Source organism: Cynocephalus volans, chromosome 5, assembly GCF_027409185.1.
Source record: "Cynocephalus volans isolate mCynVol1 chromosome 5, mCynVol1.pri, whole genome shotgun sequence".
NCBI lineage: Eukaryota > Metazoa > Chordata > Mammalia > Dermoptera > Cynocephalidae > Cynocephalus > Cynocephalus volans.
Window position 1 is genome coordinate 36,505,303 of NC_084464.1, and position 22,906 is coordinate 36,528,208.

Genomic DNA, 22,906 nt, shown 5'->3' on the forward strand with positions numbered 1-22,906 from the left:
AGGCTGAAGAGCGCAAGACGCACGTGCGCACTCGGTCACAAGAGGGCACGGCTCAGTCTGTACTCCAGCCGCGGGGGCCGGGAGGGGCGGGGTTTACCAGCCCTACCAAGGTTCACTCTTGCGCAGAGTCCAGAAGTCGGCAAACCTTCCGCGATGAACGGCATGAAGCGAAGTGCGGCGGAGGTCTTAAAGGCCATGGCCAATTCTAAGTGCTTTGATAGAGTTTTGGAAAAGGTATCGGGGGCGAAGCCGCGGCGTCTAATGAAGGGAATGAAAGCACCGTGCTTGGGGCGGGGTGGGCGCTGAATAAGTAGTTCTTGTTAGATTCTGTTCAATGCGCCTGTAAATTCACTTCAGTAATATTTTAATGGAGCGCCAGTACGTGTTAGGCCGAATGCATATGTTCTGTCATCTAAACCGAGTGAGTATAGTTATCGCTCGTGGAGACAGAATTCCTCAGTTCTAGAGCTGGGAAAGACTTTAAATTTGGATCTTTCAAAAAACAAGCGCGCGCCGGAGGAAAAAAAATAAGAAATAGGCTCTACATTTTAGGCGCGCTACAATCTAGAGGATTAGAAGGTAATTGCAGTAAGGTGTGAAAGCCCAAACGCTACGTAAAGTGGTGAACGAAGGGAGAAGTTCCTTTGATGTAGTTTGGGAGATTTCACAAGGGTATTGGACTCCTGAGGAAGGAAGTTACCCCTGGACGTAGAAGAAGTGCATTTCAGACACCAGCATTTACAAGGCCCAGAGGTGTTTGAAGAGATTCTTTTAGGGGAGCAGCAAGATAAAGTGTTACAGAGTTAGGCAGGCACAGTCCCTGCTTCCTATCACGTGAACGAACTAGCCCCAACTCCTAGTTTTCAGTGTCTTTGTAGAACACCACGTTCCATAGCCAAGTATTTATAAATAAGCATGAGTAACAAAAGCCCATGTATTGTCGGATTTGAAAGACACGTAATAATCTAAGAATTTTTAGGAGTTTTTCTAAATGTTTTAATGTATACATGTCTTTATTATTATTATTATTAAGGTAGAATGCTGGAAATTTGGAAATAGTTTGGAAGTGGAATTTAGACGTGGATCAATTCCAGTCGTTTGTAGGTTTCCCTCCTGGAACACAACTTGCAGGCTATATTTTAACAGTAACTTTAAAAAATAACTCCCTAAATATCTCTCAGGGCTTTTGTGAAAAATAGATGAAATAATACTTAGACAAATATATTTAATGTTTTTAAATTGCAAATGCTATAAAAATCCAAGGATATGTTATTTGACAGTAACTTTTTGAAAGATGTATTATCAAAAAAAAAAAAAAAAAAGGATGTGTTGGTGTAAGGAGAAATTTGAATTTCTTAAAAAATCTGTAGCCATTTTTCTCATTAGCTTTCAGCGACTTTATGGGTGTATATCTTCTCGTGATAATTTTGCCATGGGTTGGATTGCCCAGAGTATCTGGTTTAAATCCTCGTGACAGGCACACTGGAACATCCATATACTACAACATTCCCTTGGCTGGGAGTGGTGGAGACTTGCTTTCCAAGAAGACTTATGTGCCTGCTGAACCAGATGTATTATAGAATTTCTCAGAAGTTGCAGTGAGGTAGTGGTACACACAGTATGTAGACGAGTGCTGTCCAATAGAAATACAATGCAAGCTACAAATGCGAGCCACGTGTAATTATAAAATGTGTAATTTAATTACAAATTTAAAAGTAAAAATTATAAATTATAAATTTAAAAAGTAAAAAGAAATAGGTGCAATTAATTTTAGTAATATATGTAACAGTATATCCAAGATATTATTTTAATATGTAAGTAATATTAAAAAGTGTTAAATTTTTTCGTACTTAATCTTTGAAATCCAGTGTGAATTTTTCACTTACAACACTTCTCAATTCAAACTAGCCACGTTGCAAGTGCTAGTATTGATATGTGGCTAATGGCTATTAAACTGCTCAGGTCAATACCACAGTAGGTGCTCTGTGTTTGATATTTTGATCTAAAAGAGATTCTGTGAGGGGCTGTCCGGTTAGCTCAGTTGGTTAGAGCTTGGTGTTATAACACCAAAGTCAAGGGTTCAGATCCCTGTACTAGCCAGCCACTAAAAATAAACAAATAAATAGAATATGGTCTTTCTCTAAATCTTGTTAATTCTTTATATTAAACTCTCTTTGCTAACTAGTGTGGGTTTGTCACCTCACTGGACCCTGACTGTTATTTTATGACTGTTACTTTATGACAGTTATCTGTCTGGTTATTTATATATGACACCAGAGATTTTCAAGGCAATTAATGCTCATTTTTAAATGCAGGACTTTTAAATGCAAATTGTTAAAATTGTAAATTGGTGTAAGGTTATATATCATCTCCCAGAAACATCTGTGCTCTTACTGCATTGCTTTTGCAAAGATGAGAAGGGATAATGTTTCCGAGTGCAAAAAGCAAGTGACATGTATAATACTATCACTTCAAGTCTCCGCCATTACATGCTCCCACAGTGGCCTCACTAGTTGCCTAAATACCGTGTTAGACAACACTTCCTCACCAAAACAAAGCTGCTTTTTTTTCTTGGTTGTATGAGACAATTTTATCCTGAATGCTTACCTCTGACAGATTATTTAATGATTTTTTTTAAGTCAGTGAATCAAGTAGAATAACACTTTAAAATTTGGCTGATAAAATTCCAAAGGGAGTTTTTTTTTTTGGTCAGATGTTTTGACCCAGCATATGGTGGAAGGTTATAAATCATGCTAACTTTCTATTCCTCCAAAAATGATCCATTGAGGAAGGTACTTTGCCATCTGTCTTGGTACAGATATCAAGTTGATGCATTAGATTTCACATTAGAACTTCTTTATTTTAGCCTTTTCTCTTTTTAAAACCTCTATTTTATCAGTGTTTTAAAAACACCCCAAAAACCTATCTTTTATAAAACCGATACAGAAAATCTAACAGTCAGAGTAATGTCTTGCTCTTGCTATTCAAGGGGAGAAAAAAATAAGTTCTTTTCTCAACCGTTGTTAAGTTTTTAGCTGGGGCACTTCTGTACAATAAAATGTATTGATGAGAGAAAAACATTTTTGTTTTTAATGGGTGCTGTACCCCTCACACTGGAGAGGCCTCAGTTCAAAAGTGTCTGTCTCTCAAGGCAGTGGCTTGGCTCTCTGTTTTATATAGTATTTTAACAAACAGCCATAGAGCTTAGAAGTAATGGGACAAAGAAGAGAGTAGTTTCAGGCTTCTAAGAGGTGGGAAACTGTAGGAAGGTAAATTTATGGGAAGAGTAAAGTCCGCTTTTAGGCTCTTTTACCTCTGCTGGTGCCATGTTCTGAGCCGAGAGGAGTTTAGAGCCATCTCCAGTAAAGACAGAATTTACAGCTGGGGCAGCCAAAGCAGCTGGGGTGCTGGTATAAGGAGCAGCTTCCCACGGTGGCCCTGGGCAGCGAGCCCGCGGAGGGCACCTCACGCCTGTTCCCCGAGACCATATTGTTTCCCTAGGTCTTTGGGCCTGAAATGGAAAGGTTGGCCCCAGAGGCTTCTGCAATGCCTTCAGGGCCTTTTCCGCCTTATCTTGATAGTCCCTTTCTTTTGTGCTAATCTTCTTAACTAAGGGTCGCTGGGCTGCACCGCTGCATGCTCTCTGCTTCTGTACCACATGGCCAAGCTGCAAATTTTCAAAATCTTTACACTCTGCTTTGCTTTTATTTATTGTTTTTATTTTTTTTAATTTTTTTTTTAAAAGATGACCAGTAAGGGGATTTTAACCCTTGATTTGGTGTTGTCAGCACCACGCTCAGCCAGTGAGCTAACCGGCCATCCCTATATGGGATCCGAACCCGGGGCCTTGGTGTTCTCAACACCAAACTCTCCCAAGTGAGCCACGGGCCGGCCCCTGCTTTGCTTTTAAATTCTGGCTCAGCATAGGCTCTTGCAAGTAGCCATTCAGCTTCCTCAGTGTTTTGCTGCTTAGAAATTTCTTCCATCAAATGCTCTCGTTCACAACTGTTTAAGTTCCAAATTCCACATAGTCCTAGAGCATGAACACAAGGCAGCCAAGTTCCTTGCCAGTTCACAGCAAGGTTGATCTTTGCCCCAGTTTCTGATAAACTCCTTATTTCTATCTGAGACCTCCTTAGAAGGATCTTTACAGTCCATATTCCTATCAGCATTCTGCTCACCACCACATAAACAGTCTCTAAGACATTCCAAACTTTCCCTCATCTCTTTGTCTTCTTCTGAGTCCTCCAAACTCCTCCAACCTTTGCCTAACACCTAGTTTCAAATCTGCTTCCACATTTTCAAGTATTTGTTATAAGCAACACCCCATTTCTCTGGTACCAATTTTCTGTATTAGTCTGTTTCCATTGCTTATAACAAAATATTTGGAACTGGGTGATTTATAAAGAAAATGAAATTTATTGCTTACAGTTTCTGAGGTTGGGAACAGTTCCAGTTCCCATCCATCTGGTGGTGGCAATAGTGACCCAGTGGTCTTATATTGCAAGATGGTGGAAGCAGAGAGAGAGAAAGAGAGAGAGTCTCTTCTCTCTTCTTTTAAAGCCCTCAGAACCATGCCCCTGACCACCATTTTTAATCCATTCACTATTGCATGGTCCTAAAATCTTATCACCTCTTCAATGTGGCACCTTTCAATTACCATAATAGTGTTTCCCACCCTCTTAACAGTCACAGTGGGGGTTAAGTTTCTAATACATAAAACTTGGGGGACACAATTCAAGCTTCAGGAAGTTTTGGGTGGATATAATTCAATACATTACACCAACTATAAGTCTCTTGCCCTCTAGAAATTTTTAACCTGGAAGAGATGAAAAGGATATTCCAAGGAAGAGTCCCATCAGATGCACCATGAGAAAAAAGGAGTTCTGTGAATAAATAAGTTCAGGAAACATTGGTGTTGTATCCATTTAAAAAAAAGATTTTGGTAAAATACACATAACAAAATTCGCCATTTAAAAATCTTAACCATTTTTAAATGTATAGTTCTGTAATACTAACTGCATTCACATTGTTGCACAACCATCACCACTATCAGTCTACAGAACTCTTTTTATCTTGCAAAACTGTATCTCTACCCGTTAAACAATAACTCCCCATTCTGCCTTCCCCCCAGCTCTGGCAACCACCATTCTACTTTCTGTCTCTATGAATTGACTACTCTAAGTACCTTACATAAGTGGAAATGTTGTACCCTTTTTACATATTAAAACTTTGAGTAGTTCTGCAATAAATAAACATGTTTAACTTTATCATGTTTAAGTTGTCTGCCATTGGAACTTTCCCCCCACGATAACATGTGGAGAAACATACAATGGGAATCTTAAGTGACAGGTACTATGCTGGGGTCTGGAGATACCATTTGGAATCCAGCATGCATAGAGATAGGGAGTGGAGTTCAGAAACAAGGTAAAATTGTATGGAGTCTTCCTAATGTAAATGAGTGATGGAGATGTATAAGTGAATATGTCTCAAGACAAAGAACACAGACTAGAGAGAAGTGGTGAAGTGGTAAAAATTTAGAACTGAACCTTGAGGACATACAGGGTTGAGAGAAAGAAAGCTTGTGAAGAAGACAAATGGTCAGAAAGGTAAGAATAGAGCCTATACTTTCTAGAACTTTGAGACTTTTATTAGGCCTCATGGCCAGCATCAGCACAATCAGGTTAAGCAACTTTCCACCCTCTTCCTCCTTGCCCCTCGCTTTTTCATGTTAATTAACTTCCCCCCCCACCCCCATAACCTCTTGCCTTTCAAGAAAAACTGGAATTTGTGCAAAACAAATTCTTATGCAAAAATGACCACCCAATGCCCTTCCTCTAAGTCAAACTTTATAAAACCTTTTTAGTCTGTACAGGGGCGAGAGCTGATCTGATTCAGTCTATCCTCCACGTTGGTGGAATAAAGCTGTTTGGCTGAAATGGTGCCTAGCTTGGGTCGCTCTCTCTTCTCCATCTCGCCAAACCTAACAACTTTGTCCACAAAAGGGTAGTGATATTTAAAATTTATCAACATGATATGCCAACAGATATTCTCAAATTCATTATTGCTCATTAAAATTATCTAGGTATAAGAAATGGCACACGTAAATAATAAAGCAAGATTTTTTTCAAAGATTTGTGTACAGAAATATTCATTGCAGCATTATTTGTGATATCAAAAAAGGGAAATAACCTAAATGTCAGCCATAGGTGAACTGGTAAAAGAAATCACGACAGCTCCCTGTAAAGGATCCTTGTGTAACTATAAAAGTCATATTTTTAAAAATGATTTACTAACATAGGTGCATGTCATTATGTTATGGAACAGACTCAACAAAGAAGCAGTCAGCACTCAGAGCATTGGAGAGTGAGGTATTTTATTATGCTGGTGGCCCCAGATGAGCTAATGCTCCAAGATTACGGGGTTTATATAGGCAGACTCTTCCAGGTTTTTTCGGTTTCGTTTTCTCAGCATCCATGTGGCTAATGCAGTAGTAGGTTTCGTTTTCTCAAAATTCATGTGGCCAGGGCGGCAGCTAATGTAATAAGCAGGCATGGTTACAGAAGCAAAAATGTGAACAATTGCCTTAGCAATGGAGCTAACGCAATAAGCAAGCAAGCATTGTTTTAAAAGCAAAATAGGCTATTGAAAGAATTAATTTTAATTTCTCCTAACATTTCCCCCCTTTGATGCTCTCTCTGTACATTGGAGTGAGCATCACCTTCAAAATTTGGGGGTTTTTCAGGGACATATAAGCACATTCTTGTGATGACAGGGCCATCTGTAATTTGATTGACTCTAAACGAGTTGAAACAAACCTGACAAGGCAATTTAAAATACATAGGCCAAACAAAAGAGCTAGGAATACCATAAACAGTGGACCAGCTGGAGACAAAAGCCAGGATAGCCAGCTCCAGGTGTCTATCCATGAGAACCAAGACTTTTCTAACTCTTCCCTCCTTTTGGCCAAGTGCTCTCTTAGCTGATGAACCATGTTTCTCATTCCTGATTTGTTGGCATAAAAGCAGCATTCTTCATTAAGGAAGAGGCAGTGTCCCCATTTCTCTGCAGGTGAGTAAGTCTAATCCTTGCCTATTCTGGAGGACTGCTTCTGCCAAGTAGTCTACCTGATCTTATAATGCTGCCAGGGAGGTGGCTACTTGTTCCATGTAATTAGAGAAATCTTTAGATAATTTGTGATAGAAAGTCATGGAGGAGGCTATTCCACTGACCCCTGTGCCTATTCCAGCGGCTATTCCCAGGCCGATTAACAAAGGAATGACTCAGATTGCGCTTTTTGTTCTGCCATGTGCCCCTAGGGGGACCATAAGGGATTGATTCCTAGGGACAATATCTGCCTGGGGGGTGATAGAGGCTAATGTGCAGACTCCTGCCCAGTCAGCAGGGAGACACTGGTAAGCATAACTCCTGCACATGAAGAAGCAGCCTGCCTGGGGTCTACGCCAAGGTTCAGTAGCCAAGGAAAGGTCAATATTGGTGATAATGGCACATTGTTCCTTTGTTAGGTTACTCATCAGAACTGTTTTCCCATGGCTTTGAATGCACCCTTGGGCCTTGAATGGCATGTCAACACCTGTCAACCTAGGCTCTCTTGCTGGGTCAAATTGACTCTGGTTTCCCTTAGAGTTATTAAAGCCCTTTACTGGGACAGCGATATATTGGAGTTTCTTGGGCAGAGCCAACAATCCCTTGCTAGAGCAGGGTTGGTGATAGTTAGGAGGTGGTGGATGGTGTTTAACATCTGGTTAAGGTCTGAATCCTGGCTTGGTGGTTGTGACCAAGGCCTCCATCTCCTCTGTAGGCGTTTGAGCCTGGGGAGCGGTTTTGGGGTGGGGGGTCATTTTAGCTGGGTTTTTTTTTTTTTTTTTTTTTGTCGTTTTTCCGTGACCGGCACTCAGCCAGTGAGTGCACCGGTCATTCCTATATCGGATCCGAACCCGTGGCGGGAGTGTCGCCGTGCTCCCAGCGCAGCACTCTACCGAGTGCGCCACGGGCTCGGCCCCATTTTAGCTGTTTTTTATGGTCTCGATCTTTTGTTGTAAACCTCAGTCCTGTACTACCCCCCGCTGTCACTCATTCCTATGTGGGTGAGTCGGGTTCAGCAAACTCTCTTTCCCACCATTCGTTTGTTGGGATTAGGACAGTCTGGCTTTATCATTACTCCATGCCAGAAAGGGTGGTTTTGGTATACGCGTGCTTGTGTCTCCCCATAGCAGTTTACATTCATGTACGTGTAGGATATGAATGTATTACACTGTAAGCAGTTGGTGTTTGAGGAATCACAGGCAAATTAGCCACCACAACAACCAAGGACAGGGATCAATGCATATCTGGCACAAACCAATTACCCAGTTATTGTTGTTAGTCCTATGGTAAAAGCAAAACAAGCAATGTGAAAACTAAAGGCGAGGGATGACATATGCTTATCATTTCATAAAAATAAATCAGTGTGCTTGTTATGTCCCGCAGCAGCAAAATCCTCAGGCTTCAGCCATGTGTGGATTAGCCAGCCCACAGAGTAGCTGAAACATTATCAAATCCTCAGGCTTCAGCCGTGCTTGGACTGGTCAGCTTCTGGTGTGACCAGAGCAAAGTGATGAAGATCAGCAGGGTGTCTCTGGAACCGGACCTTAAGCTGGTCAGAGGGGTCAGCCTTCACAGACCGCAAGGTGGTGTCGTCTTGGGAAGCTGCCTGTTCCACCCGCGTATGATGGATCCAGGGAATTAAACCTGCAACCTTAACTGCAGTAGAGGTAGTTAGTACAACTATTTGTGGCCCCATCCAAATTGGCTTTAATGGAGCCTTTTTCCAGTCTTTTACCCATACTGTGTCTCTGGGTTGGAACTGGTGTGCCCAGTATCCTAAAGGAATATGAGTTCATTCCAAAATTGTCCTGGTTATCTGTCAGAAGGTCCTGGCCAGTGACTACAAGTATTGTGATATCTCTGTTTCCCCCAACTGGTAGGGGTCCCGCTGTAGTTTAGCTATAAGTGGGGGTGGTCTCCCATACATGTTTTCAAAAGGGGAATATCCTGTTGGCCCCATCATACACAGTACCCATAACAAAGCTAAGGGAAACATATCTATCCAGGGTAGCCTCATCTCCTGGCAAAGGTTGGCTAAAGTGGTCCTTAGGGTCCAGTTTATGCATTCTACTTTACCTGAGCTTTGAGACCGGTATGCTGTGTGGAGCTTCCATTGTATCCCCAGTATTTTGGCCAGTTCTTGAACGACCTCTGCAACAAATGCTGGCCCATTTGTCTGATCCTATAGTCAGAGGGTATCCGTATCTTGGGACAATTTCTCTTAAAAGTGACTTCGTGACTTCCTGGGCCTGTTTGGAATGCATGGGCAGTGCCTCTGTCCATCCTGTGAATGAGCATATCATTACTAACAAATATTTGTAACTCGTGCAGGACTTTACATAGGTGAAGTCCATTACCAGGTCTTCAAAGGGCGATGTCCCAACTGGCTGGACTCTGGAGGCCTGCCGGGGCCCTTACTTGTCATTGTTTTGGATGCAGGTCGGGCATCAGGAGCTGATCTGGGCAGAGAGGAAAGCCAATCTTGGAATGAAATAATAACGACTCACCATGTTCTACAGGGCTGTTTTTCCCCAGTGAGTCAGCTCGTGATACTCCAGTCTCTTCAAGGGCATGGGTTATTTGTGCCCCTAGTTTTCTCAGCAAATCTCTTCCTAGTAGGAGTACTGGACAGTCAGGCAAGTACAGGAATTCATGAGTCACCCTGTGACCCCCAAGGTTACAAGTCCAGGCTCTGCAGAATGGCTAGTCTACTTGTGTCCCTGTAGCACCAATGACGGTGGCTTTTCAGCCTGAGAATAGGGCCACTGGGCTGGTGACTACAGAGTGTTCTGCCCTTGTGTCCACCATGAAAGTCATAGATTGGCCCCCTACTGTCATTTTGACCATGGGCTCCTGGGGGCCCAGGAACAGGGAGCCTGGTCTCCCCTAATCTGAGTCCATCCTTGCAAAGCCAATGAGGTCCTGGAACTCGTGGCTTGATGGTTCAGCCTCATATTTTCTTCCCTTGGAGTGTGTCTTGCCTTGGGATTTTCCCTCCCTTTTTGGACATTCATTTTTCCAGTGGCCAAGCTCCCTACAGTAAGCACACTGGTTGAACTGTAGGGGTGTTCGTCCTTGTCGGTGGGTGTTCTTCTTCTTAGATGCAGAGTTTTAGTCTGGATTGAGTGCTGCTGCGAAGGGTGCCACCTTTTGTCTTAGACATTGATCTGCTCCTTTTGGGCCTCCCAGTCCTGATTGACAAATACCTTGTTGGCCACCTCCAGGAGCTGCGTGGCATTCATCCCAGCAAAACTTTCCAGCTTTTGAAGTTTGTGATGGATGTCAGCACAGGACTGGGCCACAAAGGCTGCGTTGACCATCCGTTGATTCTCGGCTGTCTCTGGATTAAATGGTGTGTTGATCTGGAAGGCCTTGCATAGCCTTTCATAGAACTCTGCAGGTGGCTCGTCTGGTTTCTGGGTCATGGTGGTTGTTTAGACAAGTTCATGGGTTTTCTGGCCCCCGCTCTCAGCCCATGGAGGAGGGCCTCTCTATATCATCTGAGTCAATTTCTCTGGACTTCATTGAAGTCCCAGTTCGGCATGGCATCTGGTGCGGCATCTCTTGCTCAGTTCTGGGGACCCAGGGCGGATGCATGCGCTTGCTCTTGCAACCATTGCCTGGCTCCTGCCAGGATGCATCACCGTTCCTCGGTGTTGAAGAGGGTAAGGAATAGCTGACAATTGTCTTCCCAGGTGGGCTGATGGGTGAGGAAAATCGACTCCAAAAGACTGATGAGAGCCTGGGGTTTTTCTGAATATGATGGAGTATGATGTTTCCAATTCAGGAGGTAGTTGTAAAGGGTTGGTAGTAGAAGAGGGGGTGCCATGGCTGTTTGCTGCCATTTGGATTGATCTGCTGTGGGTCTTGGGTCTCCTGTAGGGGCATCTGGAGGACTGGGACCTGTTGGGTGGAGTGAAGTCGCCTTCCCATCAGTTCAGGGTTCTCTGGCGACTATGCCAGTGGGGCTGATGGAACTGAAGCAGCGCCGGGGGGGTGGGGGTTGGCTCTCTGGCAAAGGGTGCCTGGGGCTGGGCGTCTCTGAAGAAACAACATATAATGGGGGTAGAAAGGGTTCTTCATCTGGATCTCCTTGATATACGGGCCTCTTTGTTTCTTGCTGGCTGTGTTCCAATGTCCGAACTACCTGTGCAGCGAGAACCTTACATTTTCCCTTATGAACACAGAACCGGACCCAGGGCAGCAGGGTCAGAGCTATTGCCAACCAGGAGTCTATGTATGGAAATTGGTCTGGGTACCCTGGTTCCCCTGTAATGACCTCATAAACTGCTCAAACCTTTGGGAGGCCTAGGGTCCTTCTGAAGGCCACCCAACTCCAAAGGTGGGCCATTCCAATTCACACAGGTCCAGAGTTTCTCAGGAGTCATTTTAATTCCATACTCCCCAGAGTAGCCCTTATGAAAGTTCTTTAACATACAGTTAAGGATGGTAGGTTTTGAAACACTTGTCCCCATATCTAATTTCAGTCTCCTGTGTCTGTCTCTGGTGTTTATACCCCAAATAACATTGGTGCTGCCACTCTACAAAAGTTTGGAGTTCCCAAACAGCTCATATACTGGGGTAAGGAGTCTGCGGGCAGCTAGGGACTGCAAGAGGGGGACAGTCCTGATTTAACACACCAGACGGCAAGGTTTCTGGGTGTAAAGGAAGTGGCAGCCTGAGTCTTTTATCACCTGGCAGACCGGGTGGATTTGAAGGGTGTGCTCAGAGATCAACAGCCCTTAGACTAGGGCCTCCTTGCCACAGGCAAATGACCAAACTCCAGGGGAATAAAGGTGATGGGGGAAAGTCACATGGTGACAGAGAAAAGGTGTACTAAGATATGGCTCCAATCTTGGTTCCCTTCTAAATGTGTGAGTGGGGGCTTCACTCCTGGGGATGTATGGAACTCATGCGTGGGGAGGGAAACTCTGGCAGAATGGGCAGTGGATCTCCCAGAGGAGACAACACGAAAGGACGTGTCGCTCCTCAGGAGTCAAATAAACGTCACCTAGGTCTGAAAAGAAGTGTTCGCCTCTCTTTCGGGGGCACTAGGAGGCACTCAGACATAGACAAAGGCTTTCCGTCTGCTACATGTGGGACCTCTCCTGGATCCCTCCCTGCGGCGGAGGTGCAAACAGACAAAGGGTGGGGAATTCCCTCTCCCTTTCTGAAGGAAAAACAATCTTCCATCTGCCTGGCCATGTCCCTTGAGGGACTTAAAAAATTAAGAACAGAACACTAAACAAAAACAATGTAATTTTTACTCAACCACTCTAAGAGTTCCAGGACTTTTTAAAATACTGTCCCTCAGTGAGCAGAGATTATTTAAACTTCCTTGTCACAGTTTGGTCTGTGGCTTTATCATAAGACAACTAGGCTGTTCCCTTGGCCTTGCTTTACCATATTTGCATTCTTTCAGGACATCATTCCTTCCTGGGAACTATTTTACATTCAGGTATTAGATTCCAAACTGTAGCTCAGCTGCAGAAATTCTGTACAACTTTGTGCTTTCCCCCTTGAGAGAACTGGAGGTGTGAGTAGATGTTGCCTGCTCCTCAGTCTATAGAAGAAGGGACAAGGTCCTCAGTCTATAGAAGAAGGGACAAGGTTAAGTCTCCGTCCTTGTCAGCCCCTCTTTCACAGGTTCAAGGCAGCAGAGAACCTGCATAACAGAGTAATCTTGCCAATGTGATTAATGTGCTAGAGGCCTCAGAGCACTCACCTTTATAGGCATTCCAGAATGATGCAATAAAATTTGCCATTTACCAACCTTTGAAAAAAAATACAGTAATTGTTTTTATTCCTTCGTAGCACATCTCTCACTACCACCACTATCGCAGTGAATAAAGAGTAGAATGTTATTCAGCTGGTTAGGTCTTCAGAGAATATTTAATTAAATTCCTCTTTGCTCTTCCCTAGGGCTTTGTTTTGCCTCCCATGGCACTTCTTTGCTCTCTTTTGTTATTTTGGGCCTTCTCTTATAACCTCTGCTAGTTTGTACCCTCCCTGAGGGCTAGGATAACATCTGGCTCATCTTTGGATCCTCTGCCCTTACCCGGTTGCCCACCACTTTCACTCTTATCCTTTAAAGTCCTTTTGAGGTCCTAAGAAGACTTCCTTCGCAGCCTCAGATGTCTTCCTCTGATCCACTTCTATACCTTGACTAACTTTTGTTATAGGACATACCATGTATTATTGAAAATATCTGTTGATCTGTCTGTCATTCCCCTCCACACTGAGAGCTCTTTGGGAGCAAGTTCGTAGCAGATGCTTAATAAGCATTTGTCAACAGGAACTGCAGTGCCTAGTGGAAGGTATCTAGTAGAATGCCTTTTACGTGGAAGATTTTCCCCAGTCAATTGCTGCAGCCACTAAGTGTTGGGCATATTGTTATAGAGCGCTCTAAGCTGACCTTCAGATTTGAAAGTATTCATTCATTCAACAAATATGTGAGTGCCCATTACAAAACTGACAAAAATCCCTGCACTCATGGAACTTACATTTTAGTGGAGCAAAATACACTACAAATAAAACTAAACGAAATAAGTAAATAAAATTTATGGTATAGTTAGATGGTGATAAGTGCTATTAAAAAAAAAAGCAGAGATGGAGGATAGAGAGTATTGGTATGGGAGAATTTAAATTTTTTCCCCTCTAAAAATGTGTATTCCTGTGGAGGTTTTTTTACTTTTCTTTTTGTTGTTGTCTTTTAGAGAGTTCAATTTTATTTTATTATTTTTTTTTTTTAGCTTTTTTTTTTTTTTTTTTAATTTTATTTTGTCGATATACATTGTAGCTGATTATTGCTCCCCATCACCAAAACCTCCCTCCCTTCTCCCTCCTCCCCTCCCCCCCAACAATGTCCTCTCTGTTTGCTTGTTGTATCAACTTCAAATAATTGTGGTTGTTATATCTTCTTCCCCCCCCCCCGGTTTGTGTGTGTGTGTGTGTATGTGTGTGTGTGAATTTATATATTAATTTTTAGCTCCCTCCAATAAGTGAGAACATGTGGTATTTCTCTTTCTGTGCCTGACTTGTTTCACTTAATATAATTCTCTCAAGGTCCATCCATGTTGTTGCAAATGGCAGTATTTCATTCGTTTTTATAGCTGAGTAGTATTCCATTGTGTAGATGTACCACATTTTCCGTATCCACTCATCTGATGATGGGCATTTGGGCTGGTTCCAACTCTTGGCTATTGTAAAGAGTGCTGCGATGAACATTGGGGAACAGGTATACCTTCGACTTGATGATTTCCATTCCTCTGGGTATATTCCCAACAGTGGGATGGCTGGGTCGTATGGTAGATCTATCTGCAATTGTTTAAGGAACCTCCATACCATTTTCCATAGAGGCTGCACCATTTTGCAGTCCCACCAACAATGTATGAGAGTTCCTTTTTCTCCGCAGCCTCGCCAGCATTTATCGTTCATAGTCTTTTGGATTTTAGCCATCCTAACTGGGGTTAGATGGTATCTCAATGTGGTTTTGATTTGCATTTCCCGGATGCTGAGTGATGTTGAGCATTTTTTCATATGTCTGTTGGCCATTTGGATATCTTCCTTAGAGAAATGCCTACTTAGCTCTTTTGCCCATTTTTTAATTGGGTTGCTTGTTTTCTTTTTGTAAAGTTGTTTGAGTTCCTTATATATTCTGGATATTAATCCTTTGTCAGATGTATATTTTGCAAATATTTTCTCCCACTCTGTTGGTTGTCTTTTAACTCTGTTAATTGTTTCTTTTGCTGTGCAGAAGCTTTTTAGTTTGATATAATCCCATTTGTTTATTTTTCCTTTGGTTGCCCGTGCTTTTGGGGTCATATTCATGAAGTCTGTGCCCAGTCCTATTTCCTGAAGTGTTTCTCCTATGTTTTCTTTAAGAAGTTTTATTGTCTCAGGGTGTATATTTAAATCCTTAATCCATTTTGAGTTGATTTTAGTATACGGTGAGAGGTATGGATCTAGTTTCATTCTCCTACATATCGATATCCAGTTATCCCAGCACCACTTGCTGAAGAGGCAGTCCCTTCCCCAGTGAATAGGCTTGGTGCCTTTGTCAAAGATCAGATGGCAGTAAGTGTGTGGGTTGATTTCTGGATTCTCTATTCTATTCCATTGGTCAGTGTGTCTGTTTTTATGCCAGTACCATACTGTTTTGGTTATTATAGCTTTGTAGTATAGCTTAAAGTCAGGTAGTGTTATGCCTCCAGCTTTATTTTTTTTTTGCTGAGCATTGCTTTGGCTATTCGTGGTCTTTTATTGTTCCATATAAATGTCTGAATAGTTTTTTCCATTTCTGAGAAAAATGTCTTTGGAATTTTGATGGGGATTGCATTGAATTTGTATATCACTTTGGGTAGTATGGACATTTTCACTATGTTGATTCTTCCAATCCAAGAGCATGGAATATCTTTCCATCTTCTTGTATCCTCTCTAATTTCTGTCAGCAGTGGTTTGTAGTTCTCATTATAGAGATTGTTCACCTCCTTGGTTAACTCAATTCCTAAGTATTTTATTTTTTTGGTGGCTATTGTAAATGGGCAGGCTTTCTTGATTTCTCCTTCTGCATGTTCACTATTGGAGAAAAGAAATGTTACTGATTTTTGTGTGTTGATTTTGTATCCTGCTACTGTGCTGAAATCATTTATCAATTCCAACAGTTTTTTTGTAGAAGAGAGTTCAATTTTAAATCATGTCATCTAGGAAGATGTCAGTGACATAGTGACATTTGAATAAAGACCCTGTGTTATGGATATTGAAGGGGAGGAGTGTTCCAGGAAGAGTAGCAGTAATTATAAAGGCCTTGAGACTTAACAACACTGCTTGCAGTGTTTGAGAGGAATCCAAGGAGGCTAGTATGATGATGGAGCGCAGAGGAAGCTAGCAAGGGGGCAAGTTGTAGGAGATAAGATCACGCATGGTTTTGTAGGTCACCATAAGGACTTTGGCTTTTACTCTAGTGAAATGGAACTCCATTAGAGAGGATTTTAAGCAGATAAGTGACATAATTGACTCTTTTTGCTGTTATTAAGAATAGAGTTAAGGGGAGTAAGGGTAGAAGTAGGGAGATAAGTTGGGATTGCAGCAACTCAGGAGAGAAATAATGGTAGCTTGGACCAGAGTGGAATCAGTGGATAGGTGTGTGGAAGCTAGGGAAGTGATTGGGATTATGAATATGTTTGAAGATAAAGCTGGCAGGATTTGCTGATGGATTTGGATGGTGACATAGAAGAGAAAAAGGAGCAATGACTCGGGGTTTTTGGTAATTTTACCTGTTAGGCTATTTGCCCTAAGACATTTTAACTATCTAAAAGTGGTCATGACTGGAGTTGCTGATTAGATTTATAACTTTTTTCCACTCCCCAGAGAGTTGCTTTATGCTACATACATATTGAGTACTAATATTAGGGGACTTCGCTGCTTATCTGGTAGCTGGGACCTTTACAATCAGGTACATGGAGGTATACTCAGAAGGCAGTGAACCAGAGTAGAAGTCAAGAGACCTGATAGGATCATAGTCACCTTCAGAAAAGCACTTGGATATTCAGTTTGTTTAAGCCTTTTAAACTAAGCAGAGTTGAGTGCTGGCCAGTTAGCTCAGTTGGTTAGAGCAAGGTGCTGATAACACCAAGATTCTCTGTGTAATGGCCAGCCACCAAAATAAATACACAAACCAAGCAGAGGGAAAGTTCTGATTTCAAGGAGAAAAACAAGTGGGCAGGGGTCATTTTCACAGTTCTGGTACTTTCGGTAATAAACATTTATTGAGTACTCTGAGCCAGACGCTACACTAATACTTTATTTTCCTACATTATTTCTTTTATCCCTCACAGCAATCCTGTGAGGTAGGTCCTATTGTTATCTCCATTTTACACATGAGTGGGATCTAAACCCAAGTGATCTACTGCATAGCTCATGCAGTTGACACTTCACTACACTGTCTAAGTTTAGAAAACTTGTCCTCTATCCATCTGAGTGATTCTGATACCGAGTACGGCATTTGGGTAAGTCTTGCAAGTCTGAATGATTAATTAACCCTAAGACTCCTAATGGGCGTTGCAGAGTAAGAGTCAGCAAAGGTGACTGTGGAGTAGCTAGTGGAGTAGGAGGAAAACCAGGAGTAAGTGGGGTCATAGGCGTTAAGGGAAGCCCAGGAAAGGTTCACAATGTCACCAAATGCTGAGAGGTCACTTATGAGAGGGAGGGGTTGCCACATGTTGAATTTTGTAATTAGAACATTGTTGACCTTGGCAATAGAAAAAGCAGTTTTACTAAAATCCATGCCAAATTATACACACCAGAATTTCAGTATGTGAATTAAAATGTTTTGATCACCTATGACATACCAGGCCTTGTCCTAACTACTGGATTTGAATTTTATCAATCTTTACAAAAACCTGTGAGGACAGTGCTATTATTATCTCCACTTTACACCTCAGTTAAGAGTTTTGCCTAATAGAGCGTGGTGTTACAACATCAACATCAAGGGTTTGGATCCCTCTACCAGCTAGCCACCATAAAAAAGTTTTGCCTAAGTCTGCTTCCAGAGCCAGTGCTCTTAACCATTAAGCTATAGCCACCCATGTAATTAAACCACTAAGACATACATTTATCATAAAGCAGAAATGCGATAGCAGCAACATGTTGAATCATAGCACTTTTATAGCATATGCCCTTTTAGAGCCCCTCTAACATAACTTTCATCTATTTTTGTTGTTGTCACACCATCACATTGCCACATCCTGTCTTCTTTTTTTTAACCTTCTTTCCTGCTTTTATGAAGGTGCATTCATAAATTGTCCTCAGATGTATACTGCAATAGAAAATCTGATGTTGACATTTGTTTTACCTTTTGTCATCCCAGCCAAAGTTTGATAATCAAATGGAATTATAATAAGAACTAAGCTCTACTAAACACACTGTGACTTTACACTCTGTTACCGTTGGTGTCTACAAAGTTCTCATATTTAATTCTGTTTCTTGAACTGCCTTTCTCTTCCATCTTCCCCTAGCTAACTCCTGCCTGTTTTTTAAGACTCAGATGTCATTCTCCAAGGAGCCTTTCCTAATAATGCCTCTTACTTACTTAACATATACTTTTCTCTTTATTTCGAGAAACCTGTATGTATTTCTATCTGCAATAATTTCCTCCACTGCAGTTGTTTATGAACTTGTCTCTTTCTTCAGACTGAACATTGTAAAAACAGGGATTAAATCTCATTCATTTTTACATTGCCAATGACTGATGTAAAGACATGTAAATGCTGAATGAGGTGAGTTTACACCTTGTTACTGCTTATTAGCTTATGAGGACATCTTGTGGCTACATCATTTATTGCTATAAACAGGCTTATTTCTTTCCATTGATTTATCTATGTGCATACCATGATATAATACTGTTTGGGATGGTTTGTACTGTGTGATTCTGTTTGTTTTCCTTCAGGGCTTTTTATGGGATAAACAACAACAAAACCACTAAAGCTATAGTTTGTTAAACTTTCAAATGTCTTCCTGGTTGGAGATATAAAGGGCACTACATATCTAGAAATTTTATAGTTAGTGATTAGGGAGACATGAAGGTAGACTGGCCTTCTTCCAGTCTTTTTAAAAATTGTTTTGAACCATTCATTAATAAGTCATTTAAAAAATTACTCTGCTTGCACAAAAACTAGGAAACATCCAAATTAAGACTATAATGGGTTAACAGATCACAGGGACCGTTTGGCTTTGTTGGTGCAAAATTTCCAAGGAGACTTTACAAGATGCCAGGTGTTGTATATAATAAGGCTGAAAGCTTAGATCAAGTGTTTCATTTCTGCAGAGGCGTGGAGATTAGCAAAATTACTACTGCTTTTCCCTAAACATTCTTTTTTCTTTAAAAACAATTTGCATAAATGTTAATTTCTGTCATAGATTGGCAACTTACTTGAATTTCTAAATCAACTTTTTTGGGAAGATTGAGTTTAACCCAATGATTGTTCGTGATGGACAATTTGAGCTTTTCTCATACCACAGAATGAATGTTCAAAATCCTTTTTTTTATTTATATTTTTATTTAGGTGACCTTTGTCTCTTCTGCTCCTGAGAAATTGGTTTGTGAAATGAAAGTAGAAGAACAGCATACCAATAAAATGGGCACTCTCCACGGTGGTTTCACTGCCACGTTAATAGATAACATATCAACATTGCTTCTGCTATGCTCGGAAAGGGGAGTAACTGGAGTCAGTGTCGATATGAACATAACGTATGTATCCAAACTCTACCTCAAATAACTTTTTTCAAATGTAATAACTCCTTTCAACTGAGACTAAACATATTTTTAATAATAAATTATGAAATTGATTAGCTGCTTATCCATAAGTGCAGCTATAGATTTGCCCTAAAATATTCCATGGCCTTAAAATCTAGAACTAGAGCAGTTAATTTCTAAGTATACAGTATGTATCAAGTAAAGAGGGAATGATCCCATTCAAAAAAGCAGACCATTCAGCTTCTAATATATATACTGGTGGGGGAAAAAAAATCACAAACTCATGGCTCATAACTTATTTCATTCATAGTCCTTAAAACTACCACTTGTGCAAATGTCTTATGAGGGTTGTACTTGGTACACATAAAGAAAAGTTGGAGAACCTTTCATATGCACATTGTAATCTTATTGTAACAAGGCAAACACAAGTGTCAGGTTTTAAGAACAGGCAGCAATCCTGGATCTCTGCAACTATACTGACATGCTCTGTGGGTTTAAACTACATGCTCAGGGAGCAGTGCCCCAGATGTCAGGCTGTCACTCACTGTCATGAAAATGCCTGCAGGGGCCAAACTTTTCCAAAATGTAAAAAATTCAATTCCAGCATAAACTAGTATTGTTGCCAGTCCCATTCAATAAAGTAAAGAGCAGGGCCCAGGATTGAATTTCAAGACAATTGCTTTTTTTTATCTAAGCAACAGAAAAATATATTTGTTGAGAGGACAGGCAGGGGTTAGAGTGGGAGAGCCAGTGTTACCAGACTTGTGGGAATGGAAATAATGTAGGTTGTTGGATTTTTAAGCAATCTAAATCTTTTATTAGGTTTACTTAAGAAACTTCCTCTTTACTGTGAGAATAACTTAAAATAAGGGTGCAATAAGCAAATCGCAGGACAAGATGCAGACAAATACTCTTCTGAAAGTAAGATGTACAGAAAACAAAAGAAAGGCTCTGCTTATGTTGCTGAAGAGTATATTCAGCAGTCCTTGTCTTATTCCATGTGAGGAGGAGTAAGACCATTTGATGACTCTGCTTTTCCTTGAGAGCTTCTATGAAGAGAAGAGAGAGATCTTTAAACTTATCATGTTCTTCTAAGGTACTGCTGCTTTCTCAACCCTAAAGAATTTTCAATAAGTCACACATAGTTTTGGCCTTTCAAAGTACGTGTTACCAAAGGTATTGGCCACCACCAGCAAGAGCTGCCTGAGCTTCAAAAATTGATGCACTTGAATAGAAACTAGGACATCGTCAAAGGTTATAGATATTTCAAAAGTAAATGAATGTTTCAGTCAATGAACACTTCACTCTTTGTATTACCACCTGACATGGTACCAAATTTGATCTACTCCTGCACATTAAGTTCCATATTACACAGACTGAAGATGTCTGTCAGACCATGACTAGGTAAAAAAATCTGGGTTCCAATGTAACAAAAGGGGAAATTTTAGTATAAGAATAGTGCTGACAAAATGCCAACTTCCAAATTCCCCAGATTTAATATTTGCTCATCTATAGCACATGCTTGTCTTCCCCTGGTTTCACTTAAGTTAATGGCAAATAGCCACAATTCTTGATTTATAGGACAAAACTTGGGGAAACAATCAAAATTAGGCCAATTACTATTACCCATGTCATGTCCATTTCTTTAAGTTAAGGTACACAAATTCAAGACCAGCCTCTGTTCTCTCCAGAAATAAAGTCCAACTCTCTTAATCCCTCCCAACCACAAACACTGAAGTCTTATTTTGAATCTGGCAAAAACACATATCCTGATTTAAGGCTCCTTGCTTTATAAAAAGTAGAAACAAACAAACAAAAAAACTGTAAGGAAACTATTTCTCTTTAAAACACTAACATTGTTTTAAATAGTCTTCATTCCCCAAAGTTTTATTTTTAAGTTAGCTAGAGTCAGCTGAATTAAAGACAACTTGTGGTCACAACTGTCTAGGAAGTGTATCTCTTAAAAAATATGCGTATACAACTCATTACCAGGATTGTAAGGACCTCATATCAATTCCTTATAGTTCTTATACTAAGTCATTTTAGAGTTGAATAAATTTTAAATATTGATATGACAAGGTATAGACACCAAGTGATACTTTACCTAGGAAGCTAAGATTAAATAAAAGCTAGAGCAATCTTTCACCAGCCCCAAATAAATACGAAGTGAGAAACTTAAAAGGGGAAAGGGGAAGGGCAAGAAAACCATATTTATGGGAAAAGAAATGTGTGGATAAGGAATGGGTGAGTAAGACGGAATACCTGGTCAGGACCAGCTATTTACATTTGACAGTAGTACAGAAAGCTTACCAATATTAGTATTAAACTATTTTTAGGAATAAAATAAGTTATATAGGAAGGCTATTATGAGATGCACACAACTTTTCCTCTTAAAATTATTTGCCATTAACTATATTTAAACTTTTTTCCTTTCAAGGTACATGTCACCTGCTAAACTAGGAGAAGATATAGTTATTACAGCACATATTCTGAAGCAAGGAAAAACACTTGCGTTTGCCTCTGTGGATCTGACCAATAAGGCCACGGGAAAATTAATAGCACAAGGCAGACACACAAAGCACCTGGGAAACTGAGAGAACAGCAACCCAACAATGAATATCAAGTGTAAATCTAACTTGAACAAATGTAATTTTCAAAATAAATTCGCACAACCAGAAGTAGCCGAGAATCATTTGGGGAAAAGGATCTATAGACCAAGTAAGATAGAGTGAAGATGGGGGTGTCTATGTTTTTTCATTTTAAGTGTTTTCAGTTTTATTTTTAAAATATGTATAAGTGAATGAAAAAATTCTAACTCAAAGTGTTTTGAAAACTTAGGTAAAACAAAGAAGAGCCATTCTAAAATTACTTAAAAACTGAAGTCCAATATTAAGCTAAAGTAGAAATAGATATTAATGGTTATTTTAGTCTGCTCAGGATGCTATAACAAAATCCCATAGACTGTATAAACAACAGAAATTTCTCACAGTTCTGGAGGTTGGGAAGTCCAAGGTAAAGAAAGGTTCCAGTAGATTTTGTATCTGGTGAAGGTTGACAAATGGTGACTTCTCCAGGTGTCCTTACATGATGTAAGGGGCAAGGGAGCTCTGGGGTCTTTTATAAGGGCACTAATACCACTCATGAAAGCCTATGATCTGATCACCTCCCAAAGATCCCAACTGCACGGTGGTTAGGATTTCAACTCATTTTGAATTTTGGGGGGACACAAACTTTCAAACCACAGCAATAGCCAATTATTAATGAATTTTAGGTCCTTCCCAGCTCTAAAATGACATGCCACATATTTCCATTTCCTCTTTATCCCAATTTTATTATGGAACTTCAAAAGAGATGAACCATAGCCCATATTGGAAAATAAGACAGATTGAGCCATATGGCCTAAAATAGTCCTCTAGAAAATTTGAGGCAAAGCACATTAGTGATACAGGAAATGGCCCAAACACTTTTCCTGATAATTTACTATAGGACTGTCATCTTTTATATTAAAGGGGGAGGACTAGCTGGTTAGCTCATTTGTTTAGAGTG

The 22,906-nt window shown here is 40.7% G+C and overlaps 1 protein-coding gene across 1 annotated transcript; it reads left to right on the forward strand.

Moving 5' to 3' along the window:
* Window positions 1-22: 22 nt before the first annotated feature.
* On the forward strand, window positions 23-22,038 carry ACOT13 (acyl-CoA thioesterase 13). The gene is made up of 3 exons (XM_063096899.1): window positions 23-234; window positions 19,170-19,354; window positions 21,798-22,038. The coding sequence occupies exons 1-3, from the start codon at window positions 154-156 to the stop codon at window positions 21,952-21,954; spliced, it is 423 nt and encodes a 140-aa protein (XP_062952969.1). The 5' UTR covers window positions 23-153; the 3' UTR covers window positions 21,955-22,038.
* The last annotated feature ends 868 nt before the right edge of the window (window positions 22,039-22,906 follow it).

What these genes read in the sequence shown, in the direction of transcription:
- ACOT13 (XM_063096899.1), top strand. Translation starts at nt 154, where the DNA reads ATGAACGGCATGAAGCGAAGTGCGGCGGAGGTCTTAAAGGCCATGGCC. An exon ending in TTGATAGAGTTTTGGAAAAG is followed by an intron (nt 235 to 19,169) that starts GTATCGGGGGCG and finishes ATTTTTATTTAG; the next exon opens with GTGACCTTTGTCTCTTCTGC. An exon ending in AGTGTCGATATGAACATAAC is followed by an intron (nt 19,355 to 21,797) that starts GTATGTATCCAA and finishes TTTCCTTTCAAG; the next exon opens with GTACATGTCACCTGCTAAAC.